This window comes from Megalobrama amblycephala, linkage group LG3 (assembly GCF_018812025.1).
Source record: "Megalobrama amblycephala isolate DHTTF-2021 linkage group LG3, ASM1881202v1, whole genome shotgun sequence".
In the NCBI taxonomy this organism is placed as follows: domain Eukaryota; kingdom Metazoa; phylum Chordata; class Actinopteri; order Cypriniformes; family Xenocyprididae; genus Megalobrama; species Megalobrama amblycephala.
In genome coordinates this window covers 62,229,354-62,241,332 of record NC_063046.1, presented here as the reverse complement: position 1 = coordinate 62,241,332, position 11,979 = coordinate 62,229,354, and the positions used below count along the sequence as shown (strand labels likewise).

Below are 11,979 nucleotides of genomic sequence, written 5' to 3'. Positions count from 1 at the left end.
GAAATGATCTCTTAAAAACTTCTAAAGAGTTTGCTTTGTAATATGACTTTTTTTTTTAACAAATTATCTAAATCATATGGCACATTGGAGCATTTTCATGTTTGACTCTTAAAGTTTTAAAGAGACTGTGTGTAAATCTCGCTCACTCGCGCTTTTTTTTTTTTTTTTTTGCAAAACTTAGATGCAAAATAATCACCAAAAGGAGCCTAGACCCTGCTGTGGTCTCATTTCTTCACATCTGTACAGAAATGTGGTTTGTTCTGTTGGACAGTTATGCATGAGCTTGTAACTGCTAGATGTGTGTGTTTAATGTCAGTGTGTGAGAGTGTGTTTGAGGTGTCAGTAATGTGTGGTTGAAGGGCTTTTTTCCATTCCTACTCACATGAAACTCTGTGACTTCTGCTTTAGACAAAACAGCTTTACTACAAAATACTTTATCTGTAATAAATGATTCTGTGTGAATGAGAAATATATTTAATTAATTTATTCAATTATTTTTTTAAAATTAATTTAATATATTTTTTTGATTTCCTGTATTTTTTCCATTGTTACAGTGTTTTAGGTTTGTATGCTTGTAACATCGAAGTCATAACTGATCACTCTATATTAAAACTCCTTCCAGGTACTAAGACCCAATGATAAACACTTTGATGACAATTCGATGACACCACTTATGGTTTTATATGAGGTATGCACATATGGGACGTCCCCAGAAGTCACTAAGTCTGTATATTATATCAGGCTATAAGTTGACTTCAACATTTAAAGGGTTAGTTCACCCAAAAATAAAATTTCTGTCATTTATTACTCACCCTCATGTCGTTCCACACTGTAAGACCTTTGTTCATCTTCAGAACACAAATTTAGATATTTTTGATGAAACATATGAATTATGGGAAATTCATAGGGTAGTAGGCTATAGGTAAGGATGCCATGAAAAAAACTGTGCAAGAGCCAAACCCTTAATCACTGTAAAGTTGACTTATGCATAAGTACATGTAGCTTAACAAGGACACTGTAAAATATATTTTTATTTTAGTGTGAAGTAGATGCTATCTTAAGGTTAAGTTAACAGTTTTATTTTGTGGAAAAACACACTCAAAGCTTAGTTTTTATATAAAACTGGAATGAGTCTTTAATACACATATTTTAGAAGTTGTATTGAACACACAAAAATGTTTTTAATTTTGTATAAGAGTAAGTGCAAGTATATTTTTTAGTTTAGCAACCAAGACTACTAGTAGTCGGCTCTGTTTTAGTACCCAGTCTCGGGCCAGTACCGGCTAAGTGTTCAATTCTTGTTGGCTGGATTGTGGCCCAATGCCAGTAGTTTTGGCAGCCGGACTCTAGCCAGTGTATTTGGGCCAACTCTGGGGTGCCATTCATCCCCATTCCAAGTCTGGCAACCGCAACCAAGCAGAGTTATTTCTTCCAGCCTGTCGGATCAAACCTTTTTGGCTTACTAATTTTTAACTAAAATTATCTTTAATAATTAATCCAAACAATGACACACAGAAGATAAAACACAAACAACAGCGAACAAAGAACTGAGAGAACAGAAGGTTTAATACACAGGGAGTAATCAATGAAACAGCGAACCGGTGTTGAACTCAAATTAGCTCAAGCTAACTAACAATGACAGGGAACATGGGCAAACAGGAACAGAACAAAATCAAACAAACACAAATGAACTAAGAGAACTAAACATGACCCTGACATGTTTGGACAAACAGATTATGTTTAAAACTGGGGGCAAGCATACTCATTTTCATTATTTCCTGTTCACTTTCCTGTCCTAGAATGTGGTGGTGGAGACCGGACTAAGCATGCAGAAAATTCAAGTGCAGGTGATCATTTTCATCACACAGTGATGATTTTCTAGAATGCAAACACATAAAAAACACAATAATTACATGATATAACAAGCACTTTGAACAAACACAACAGTCAAACATGCTTGATGAACAGAACTGAAATAGATGGAGATGGTCAAAACAAACATCTATAATGGACAGATGATGTGAAGTACTGCGTCTTTACCTTGAACACCCCACAGGTCTCCATCTTCTTCCTCACATCAAATGCAAGAACTTGGCAGAAACAAAACTGATAAATATGCTTAAATGCTTAAAAATGTAAGAATGTTAAAATTTAAAACACACACGTTGAAACAAAATACAAAGAAATACAATTTTTGCACATTTCAACAGTGAATATTAGTAATATATTATATTAGTAAAATTGATTATATTAGTAAAATAAACATCTGAAATCTATTTTAGAAAAAGGATGTTCTTGTTTTATCAGTAAACACATTTATAAAATGTGAAATGCTGCAGTAGCCTTTGCTGGATTTGAACCTTTAACCACCACAAAGTTATGACACCCCAAACAAACAAATCCAAAACCCAAAGCATCAGCTATGTTGTTAGCTGGTCATGAGCTGGTTTAAGATGGTCCTTAGGTGGTCATGAGCTGGTTTATGCTGGTCAAGTGCTGGTCCAGCTCATGAAGGGCCTTTAGAATTTATCTGTTTTTTTTTTTTCTGGTTAAAACAGATGTAGGGCCACTAGCATCCCAAACTCAACAAACTGTCAAGATGCCAATCCTAAATTTGTGAAGATGTAACATTAACAGTATCTGTAGCTCAGACTCAATTCAAAACCTGTGTGTTGTTTAATAGACAGTTGCCTTGTTGCATTTGGATGCATGTCTGTGAAGATCACTTGCATCTTGCAACATGATGATTAAGAATCTGATTTACAGACCAGTGCGTTATACCTTGCAGAACAAATTTTGCTGCTAATGGTTAATGAAAGCAACACTGCAATCAATACTGGCAAAATATAGATAATCCTGCACTTTATCCGTATATACTGGAAAAACTACCGATGTCCCATTATCAGCAGTGATTAGAGGAATCCCATTCTGATAAGGGAACTGAGTCGTCCACACCATTCTTCTGTAATAAAGCACACATTCACAGAAGTTAAGACAAATGTGTTTTTTCCTTTGATATTTGTTGAATGCTCTAAAACAGCACAATAAATAAGTCCATATAAATTATTGGTCTTTATATAATGATTTCTGAATGAAGAAACATACAGAACACTTAAGTCTTGTTCAGACTGTCAGTCCAAATCCGTTTTTTGTGCATATACAATTGAAATCCGGCAAAAACCTCATGAAATGCATTTGTTTGTTTTTTTTAATCAGTTTTGAGCTACATTCATATGTGGTTTGAAATCTTATTCAAATCGCATTTCTGGAAAAGTAAATGTCAGAAATGTTATAGCAAACATTTTGAAAGTTGTTTGTTGCAATGTGTGGACAGTCAATAATTAAGATCAGATTTTGGACTGGCAGTGTGAACGTAGCCTTGCATTTGTGAGACTTGCAGATCTCACAGATCAGAATCTGTCATAAATTCAGTTTTTTTGCAGACAGACAGATTAAATGAATGTAGTATCTCACCTCTTCATGATTGTTCTGCATCATGGTGCCTGTTTAAACATTAAACTCAATGAAGCTCAATTGCACAATAAATCTCATATTTCCATCTTGTCAAATCAGCTGTATGTAATACTTGCCATTTTGGCCTGCTTTCCTGTGGCGATTGTAAATCACACCAGCTGTTGTGACCACACCAGCTGCAGCCACCAGCAGAACAACAACAACAACAACAGCATATATTCCTCCTTTAGCACTTGAAGACACACCTGAATCTGGAACAGCTAAAGACAGACAGTCATTATTACTAGAGATCAACTGATAATCATCTTTATAGGGTTGGTTCACCCAAAAATTAAGTTTCTGTCATTAAGTACTCCTCGTGTCGTTCCAAATCATTAACCCTAATTAATGGAGTGTGTAGTTTTCATTTCTTATACAACCATGTAGGAAGACACATATTCCAGGATGACAATGTCAAGATTCATCAGGCTCAAAATGTGAAAGAATGGTTTAGATGGAGCATGAAGAATCATTTTGACACATGAATTGGCACCTCTGAATCCAGACTTTACATTTATTGAAAGTCTTTGGGATGTTCTGGAGTAAACTTTAGAGTGCTAACCTCTTGCACTGTCAATACAAGATCTTCACCAAAAATGTATACACCTCTTGTAATAACATCAATACATTTATTTCCATCAAGAGGTGCATCAATTTTTGGTCAAGATCTTGTATTCACAATGTAAGACTCTGGACTCAGATGTGCTGATTCATGTGCGTGAAAATGATTCTTCATCCTCCCTTCCAACCATTCTTTCACAATTTGAGCCTGATGAATCTTGGCTTTGTCATCCTGGAATATGGCCATGATGCGTCTTCATTCATGCACAGCAAAAACTCCAGTGTTAAATTAACTCTCCTGTGAGTTTAGTTGACTCCACACTTAAGAGTGTTAAATGAACACTGAAGCAGTGTTAAAGTTAATTAGATAATTAATTGATTAATTGAGTGATGATTGAGCATTTCTGAAGACACCTGATGATAACAAGCAGAATCACCAAAGGAGAAAATCAAAATTTTTAAGACACCAACATTGAGATCATGTTTTGCTTTAGTTGAGCTCTTGACCCTTGACTTTTTAATATTAGATTTTGTTTGTCAGTTATAACTTGAGTTGTAACAGCCAGATGAACAAAGGAAAAATGTGACCAAGTGGTGTTGATTATGTTTCACAATCATTATTTGATTTCTTAAAAGGTTTTTTTTTTTTTTTTTGGCCATGTATGTTTCATTTTCTAAAACTCCGCACCTGCTTCGAATGTGCACTTCAAAGGAAAGTGCACTGAATGACTAAATGATACTTACTTGTGACATTTACACTGAAGCTCCTAATGATGCTGATTCTGCTGATGATGATCTGTAGTTTATAGAGTCCATCATCTGTGTTTGAGATGTTCATGATGGTCAGAGATCCAGTCTGATGATCCAGCTTCAGTCTGTCTCTGAATCTCTCATCACACTGATTAACTGTACAGATCTTATTGGGATCTCTGGTGATTTCAGTGATGACAGTGTCATTAAAATACCATGTCATTGAATCATTTGAATTTTTTATTACATAAGTATCTAAAGTGACAGATCCTCCTTCCTTCACTGACTTTCTCTTTATTCCATCAACTTCAACAACAGGAAAATCTGAAACACAAACCAAACACAAACCACCTTTTTAGGGGAAACACTAAAAAGCAATATTCATACACATTTTATTATTATTATAAAGCAGCTATTATTAAGCAAACGTTTCATCAAATCCACTGCACTCTGGATTACTGGTGATGAACTAGAAAATACCATGTATGATAAAATAAATGGATTTAAACAAAGCTAAACCATCATCTTCATCAGAACAAAACTGTGACGTGCTCTTAAACACAATGACTCACCGTATACAGCAATGATGAAGTTCTTTGTATTGATGGTGCTTCTGGTGATGATCCGTAGTTGATAAACCCCAGAGTGTGTGTTTGAGATGTTTGTGATGATCAGAGATCCAGTCTGATTGTCCAGCTTCAGTCTGTCTCTGAATCTCTCATTACCTTCATTACACTGAACATCTGTACAGATCTTACTGAGATCTCCAGTGATTTCAGCGATGCGAATGCCATTAAAATACCATCTAACCTTTTCTTGTTGGTTTGTTTTAACATCAGTGTTTAGAGTGACTGAATCTCCTTCCATCACAAAAGCTGACTCTTCATCTGTATGAACGTTGAAAAAACCTGGAGAAGAAATAAACAGACACATAATAAGCCAAACAAAATTAAACAACAGGAAAGTATACTGTGAAAATGCAGAATGATTTATCTTGAACGTTGTTTTCACAGGTGATCAGTTCTGCCCATCTCAAACAAACATATCGTTTCAATAGATAAACATACCTGAATCTGTAACAGCTAAAAAAAAATATTATTGTTGATAATCAATCTTACCAATATCTTTGATTTACACCAGAAAATAAAGGCAGCTTTTTATGAACCAAAACTAACAGCTGAGACTAAAAACAAATCAGTTTTAAATCATACTGTACTAATTTAAAGCAATAAGCCCATTAGGGCATTGTTTACAGTCCAACAGCCAAGTGTCGTTGTTGAGCACAACACAGAATAGAGTGAAAACTTTACAGGGCTTATTGCATTTATAAAATGGTTACTACATATATCTAGCAATTTTTCATAAAACAAGAAAATGTTAATTTAATAATGAATTTCTAACAATTACAAATAATTCCTTTGCCAAGCAACATACAGTAGTTCTTCAGGAATGTTGAGCAGAATAGTTGCCAAATAACAAATTTGCAGCAACATTTTTGAATTCTATATTTATGTACTGAATGTGAATTAGAAAGCAGGTAAAGAGAAAAACACATTGTCACTTAAAAACATGAGTAAACACATTAAAGATGTGACGTGATTACACAATGACTCACTATGAACAGTAAGAATGAAGATCTTTGTGCTGAATCTGCTACTGTTGATCTTTATCTTATAAACTCCAGAGTCTGTGGGTCTGGTGTCTTTGATGGTCAGAGATCCAGTCTGATGATCCAGCTTCAGTCTGTCTCTGAATTTCACTTTACACTGTTGATCTGTGCAGATCTTACTCTGATCTCCAGTGGTTTCAGCGATGAGAATGTCATTCTCCAATGTCAAATACCACCTTATATTTTCATGTTGGTTTGTTTCAACACCAGTTTTTAGAGTGATTGATTCTCCCTCATCCACAGACAATCTCTCTGTATCAACACCAGACACACCTGGAAAAGAAATTAACAGTTATTTAAAGTCAAACTAAACTAAACAACGGGAAAGTGCTGTGAAAATGTTTTTTCTACAGATCATACAGACTGTGGGTAAAGAAATCTGTCTGGATTCATAATGTAGCACATGTAAACAAACAGTACAAGAACATCATTGATTCCCACATTCACTCATCAGATGATATTGAACAACTTAAAGGGTTAGTTCACCCAGAATTGAAAATTCTGTCATTAGTTACTCACCCTCATGTTGTTCTACACCTGTAAGACCTTCGTTCATCTACGGAACACAAATAAAGATATTTCTGATAAAATACGATGGCTCAGTGAGGCCTGCAGAAAGATCATTTCCATTTTCAATGCCCAGAAAGCTATATTTAAAACCTTAACATTATAAAGCGATTTTTTTTTCTTTTCTTTTTTTTTTGGTGCACAAAAAGTATTCTTATCACTTCAAAATTAAGGTTGAACCACTGTAGTCACATGAACTGTTTTAAATATAACTTTAGTAGCTTTCTGGCCATTGAAAAAGGAAATGATCTTCCTGGCAACAGAGGCCTCACTGAGCCATTGGATTTCATCAAAAATATCTTAATTTGTGTTCTGAAGATGAACGAAGGTCTTACAGATGTGGAACGACATGAGGGTGAGTAATAAATGACAGAATTTTCATTTTTGGGTGAACTAACCCTTTAATGTAGCCTGACTTCGTCATACTCATATTCTAGGCAGAATGTGAGTCTGATACTGCTCCATTGCACTTGAATTATGGGGCGTGTCTTAACCGAACCAGTAAAAAAAAAAAAACTCTGCACTCAATTGGATAGACCTACAACCAATCAGAGCAACGCAGTAAGTGACGTATGTTGAACTTGTACTTAAACTTTTGCCGAATTCCGTTGGAAGGACGGCAAACACATCTTTCCCATCGACAAATGCCTTGATTGTGGTTCTTTGTTCGTCTTTTAAAATTAATGCGCTGTCGATTTCTTTTATTACAGACGTGATAGCGGAATCTAAACATCTTACTTCTCCAGCTGCAGTCATCGTTGGTGAAAACCAATTCAACCCAAGCGCTCTTTGATGACGTGGGTGGTTACGTAACCGTGTCCATCATCGATTAAAGCCCGCCCTGGCAATTTGATTGGCTCGGCCTTCTGGGAGCCGAGCATAATTACTCCACAATGGATCGAGTCCAGACCGAACTTCCCGTCCAAAAAATGTTGTGGGCGGGGTTCGGGCTGGCACCCAGGCTACCTTTAATGAACATTATAGGGGAGAGAGGAGCACAACCTAACACTTTTTACTTTCTCAGTTTGTGTAAATCCACATGGGGATCAGAGTGTATTTTTTCACATTAATTTCACACGCCGTCGCCTAATACAAAAATGTGGTTTTCATAATTATAATGTATTAACTGTCTTTATTTACCGAAAGAATGGAACTGAAATGTGACAACATACCCCATTGGTGGGTCACACTGTAACATCTGTGGGGCACGTTGTAACATGACAATATGTCCAGTGTTGGGGGTAACGCATTACAAGTAACTTGAGTTACATAATCAGATTACTTTTTTTCAAGTAACTAGTAAAGTAAGTCATTGCTTTTAAATTTACTACAAAATATCTAAGTTACTTTTTCAAATAAAATAACTGTTTTCCCATTTATTGACTAACGGCATCCCAGATGAACCAGGATGCTTTACATTTCTTGAAGAAATAATTTCTGAACATTGCACATTTACTCTCAGTCTTTATTCACCTGTTTCTCATGATTTCATGAACGTTGTTCATGTGAATTATATCACTAACATCATAGAATAGCACTGTTCGAATAGCGTCTTTTAATGCAGAATTTTATTTATTAATTTATTTTAGAGCATTCCCCATCTGTGCAACTGGAATTTAAACCTGTTCAGTGTCTTAGCAGACTTAACTTGATTTAAAATAAACACTAAAAACGGAGATGAAAAATGTACTTTTGCTATGGTTAAATGATCAGCGATATCTTCCAAAGATATACTGAATTTTGGCACAACATGCAAGCCAAATTCTAAACAGTGTTTTTGCACCCTTGAAGGGCACTTCAAGAAGGGGACGCCATTTGTAGGGGTGTTCCAAACAAAAGTGAACTGAATCCCTTCATGAAGGGTCCTTCCACAAGGCCGTTAGGGAAGTGTACATGCGATGGTCACTTCGAGGAAGCAATTTTATAATTTATGGTGACCCAGCGAATACTTGTGATTCATTCATTTTAAAGCTAGATGGCGGGAGAGTTCACATTAACAAACATAGCAATTCAAGTTGTTTTATCTGTGATAGGCTATTCCACACATTTGTGTCAGGTTATGTTTAAATGAGTCTAATAGGTTAGAAATGTGCTGCATTGTCCAAAGATAAGACGGCAAAAAAAAAATTTTTAAAGTTGAGAACAGAGAAATACACACACACACATAAACATTTTAAAATTATATATATATATATATATATATATATATATATATATATATGTATCTTTATTTGCAACATTTGCTATAATTTGCTATGTTAACAGCAAATATTAAGACATTTCTGTCGTAAGAACAGCTAATTAGCTGATGGACAGCATGCTGCGTTGATATGGGAACATGACAGGTGAAGATAATGAAGAAATTATCTCCAAGTGCATTCCAAATGGCTACATAATGGCACACAAGTGCCCTGCTCTCTCCTATGAAGGGAGTAGGGCACAGGGATGCTCCCTTCCGTTAGGAATTTGCTCACGGTATTTATGCTAGCCTGTGTGGAAATGTTTTCAGAAGCTGCATAAGATATTTACATTTATATTTCTTAGAAGACAAATAAATTGTAAATTCATTTGTATTGTGGTCTGTAGGAAAACATGCCATCTTAAATAGATTATTTTATCAGAATCTGAATGAAGGAGAGGACCCAGAAGCAGAATGAGATAGACACTTTATTGAATGATACAATAACACAAAAGAAGAGGTGCCAGATCCAAGACAAAGTCCATCCAGATAGCAAGCAACTATTAGTGTTGATGAGTCAATGTTAATTACATTATAATTGCATGATTGAATTAACATTACAAAGTGATGTTGGTTCTAAAATCACTTTTGCACCCGCAATTAATGTTGAAACCAGGTTGAGATTTCAACAAAAATAAATGAAAATGTCATTGAATTAACGTTATAAAGTGATGTTAGCTCAACATCACTTTTGCACCCACAATTAATTTTAAAACAATGGTGATATTTAAAAAAAAAACAACAAACAAAAAAACAATGGTAATAATGGCATTGAATCAGCACTGAAGTGATGATTATTCAATGTCACTTTGCTATCTGGGCAGTACTGCATATCATTCCAGAGGGAGAGAGAGAGGGAGATATAGAAGCTGGCCAACTGGAAAGGGCTGGACTAGGAAGAGAGGAGAGACAAGGATGAGTCCAGAGGCAAACAGGACAGGACAGGACCAGACAGGAAGACTTGATGAGGACAAGACCCTTAGGGGGAAAAAGGTTAATTGAGTTAAAAGGTAAATATAGCCATGTAACACGAACGTTGTGCACTTATCCTAATCGCCACAACATGTCTCTTTATATTATCATAACAGATTAATGTTGGGTAACTAAGATTGGTAGTTTAAGTAGCCAATTTGTCTACGTTTGTACATAAATAAGTCACCACAGTCCCCTTTGAATATGGGAACTGTCAGTGTTTTTCGCTTTGAAGCGTCCTCCTTACGTGATGAGGGCCTGGTAAACATTGGTTTGTAAACAATATAAACGCAGTGGATTGGCTATTAATGATCCGATCGGCTTGATCAGATCACGGTGATCGCATGTTAATGCCAAGTGCAAACGCAGTCAGCACAACCCGTAAATACACTTCTGTCGAATATAAAGCAAAACAACTCAGGGCACTTCCGCTTTACTTGGGTAAAGTTGGTTTTATATTCGCACATTCTGACATCCGTATTCAATAGCCTTGTTAATCACACTACATTGGACATTCAGTGGACATTCACAAGTAAATATGCCATTAAAACAATACTTGCCTATTTTGATCGACTGTGAAAAATTTTGTAAGTTGACAATCGCTGGTTGTCAATATCATGTCGCTGCTTAAAATTCGCAAACATTAATTTATTGCACATTTATTGGAAAGTCTGAATTTATCAGAAGTCCGAATGTTCGAATATAAAACCAACTTTACCCAAGTTTCCGCTTTATCATGAGAGCCGAAGAGAAACATACAGGTCTAAATGTCTTACCACAGTCACGTAAACACCAAAGCAATGAGGGCAAAATAAGGAGAAGCATTTTCACTGCTTTTCCTAAAAATAAAATGTTGCTAGTTTTTTTTAACGTAGATTCTAATCCATTAAAGTGTTCCGTCGCCACTAAAAAACAAAAACAAAAAACTGAAAGTAACAGAGACAGAGCGCACTTAGGCCACGCCCATACTAAAGTCAATGGAGACTGTTGGATTGTTTTCCCCAAGTGGGCGTGGTTTTCTATGCTTAACCAATGGGAGACACCGCAAGCGTTGACAGATTAGAAGCCAATAAAACGTGATCAATTGTACAATTCTGTGTAAAATTTTAACATTATTTTATGGTGTTAGAATGTATATTACATTACTTGTTCGCAACTCACAGTGTGGATATTATTATTCCAAAAAAAAATAATAATAATTAAAGGCTACTGTTAAGATCTGGATGAATTTAAATATTAACCTATTAAGCGTTCAGACACACAAACAGGACACAATCTATACAGCAATAAATACAAAATAAAGAGTACAGAGTCAATAACATGTTTACATAAGGACAACAAAGGATCTTTACATCACATAGCTATAATTCGCATCAATAATATCAGAAACAGATTGTGCAATTCACGAAATACAGAAAATAAATTAATAGTTGGAATATAAGATATAAAAACTTAAATACAATTATGGAATATACATACCGAAAGTGCCTTTAAATCAACTTAACTCAAAGAGCAATAATAGCCATGACCTCATGCTTTTCCCTCTGCCGAAACTAGGCTCACATTTATGATGTCATCAGATAAAGACTTAAACAATATTAAATGCAATACCTAACTTTGAACAGAAGGGGTCACTTTGCTACAACTTGTATTCATAACTTAAATGTGCACATTGTTTCTGCCTTAAATTAACACATTGTTGCGATTA

The 11,979-nt window shown here is 35.4% G+C and overlaps 1 protein-coding gene across 2 annotated transcripts; it reads right to left on the bottom strand.

Moving 5' to 3' along the window:
- Positions 1 to 1,548: 1,548 nt before the first annotated feature.
- On the bottom strand, positions 1,549 to 11,697 carry LOC125265894. Of its 2 annotated transcripts, XR_007184366.1 has the most exons (8): positions 11,048 to 11,697; positions 6,440 to 6,766; positions 5,397 to 5,732; positions 4,819 to 5,148; positions 3,591 to 3,734; positions 3,475 to 3,503; positions 2,041 to 2,962; positions 1,549 to 1,878 (listed from the first exon to the last, which is right to left on the bottom strand). XR_007184366.1 is itself a non-coding variant. In XM_048186459.1 (7 exons), the coding sequence occupies exons 1-7, from the start codon at positions 11,094 to 11,096 to the stop codon at positions 2,903 to 2,905; spliced, it is 1,275 nt and encodes a 424-aa protein (XP_048042416.1). In that variant the 5' UTR covers positions 11,097 to 11,697; the 3' UTR covers positions 1,549 to 2,902. The 2 variants fall into 2 exon arrangements, 1 of the variants encoding a protein (XP_048042416.1); XM_048186459.1 differs by having other exon boundaries at positions 1,549 to 2,962.
- Between the last annotated feature and the right edge of the window lie 282 nt (positions 11,698 to 11,979).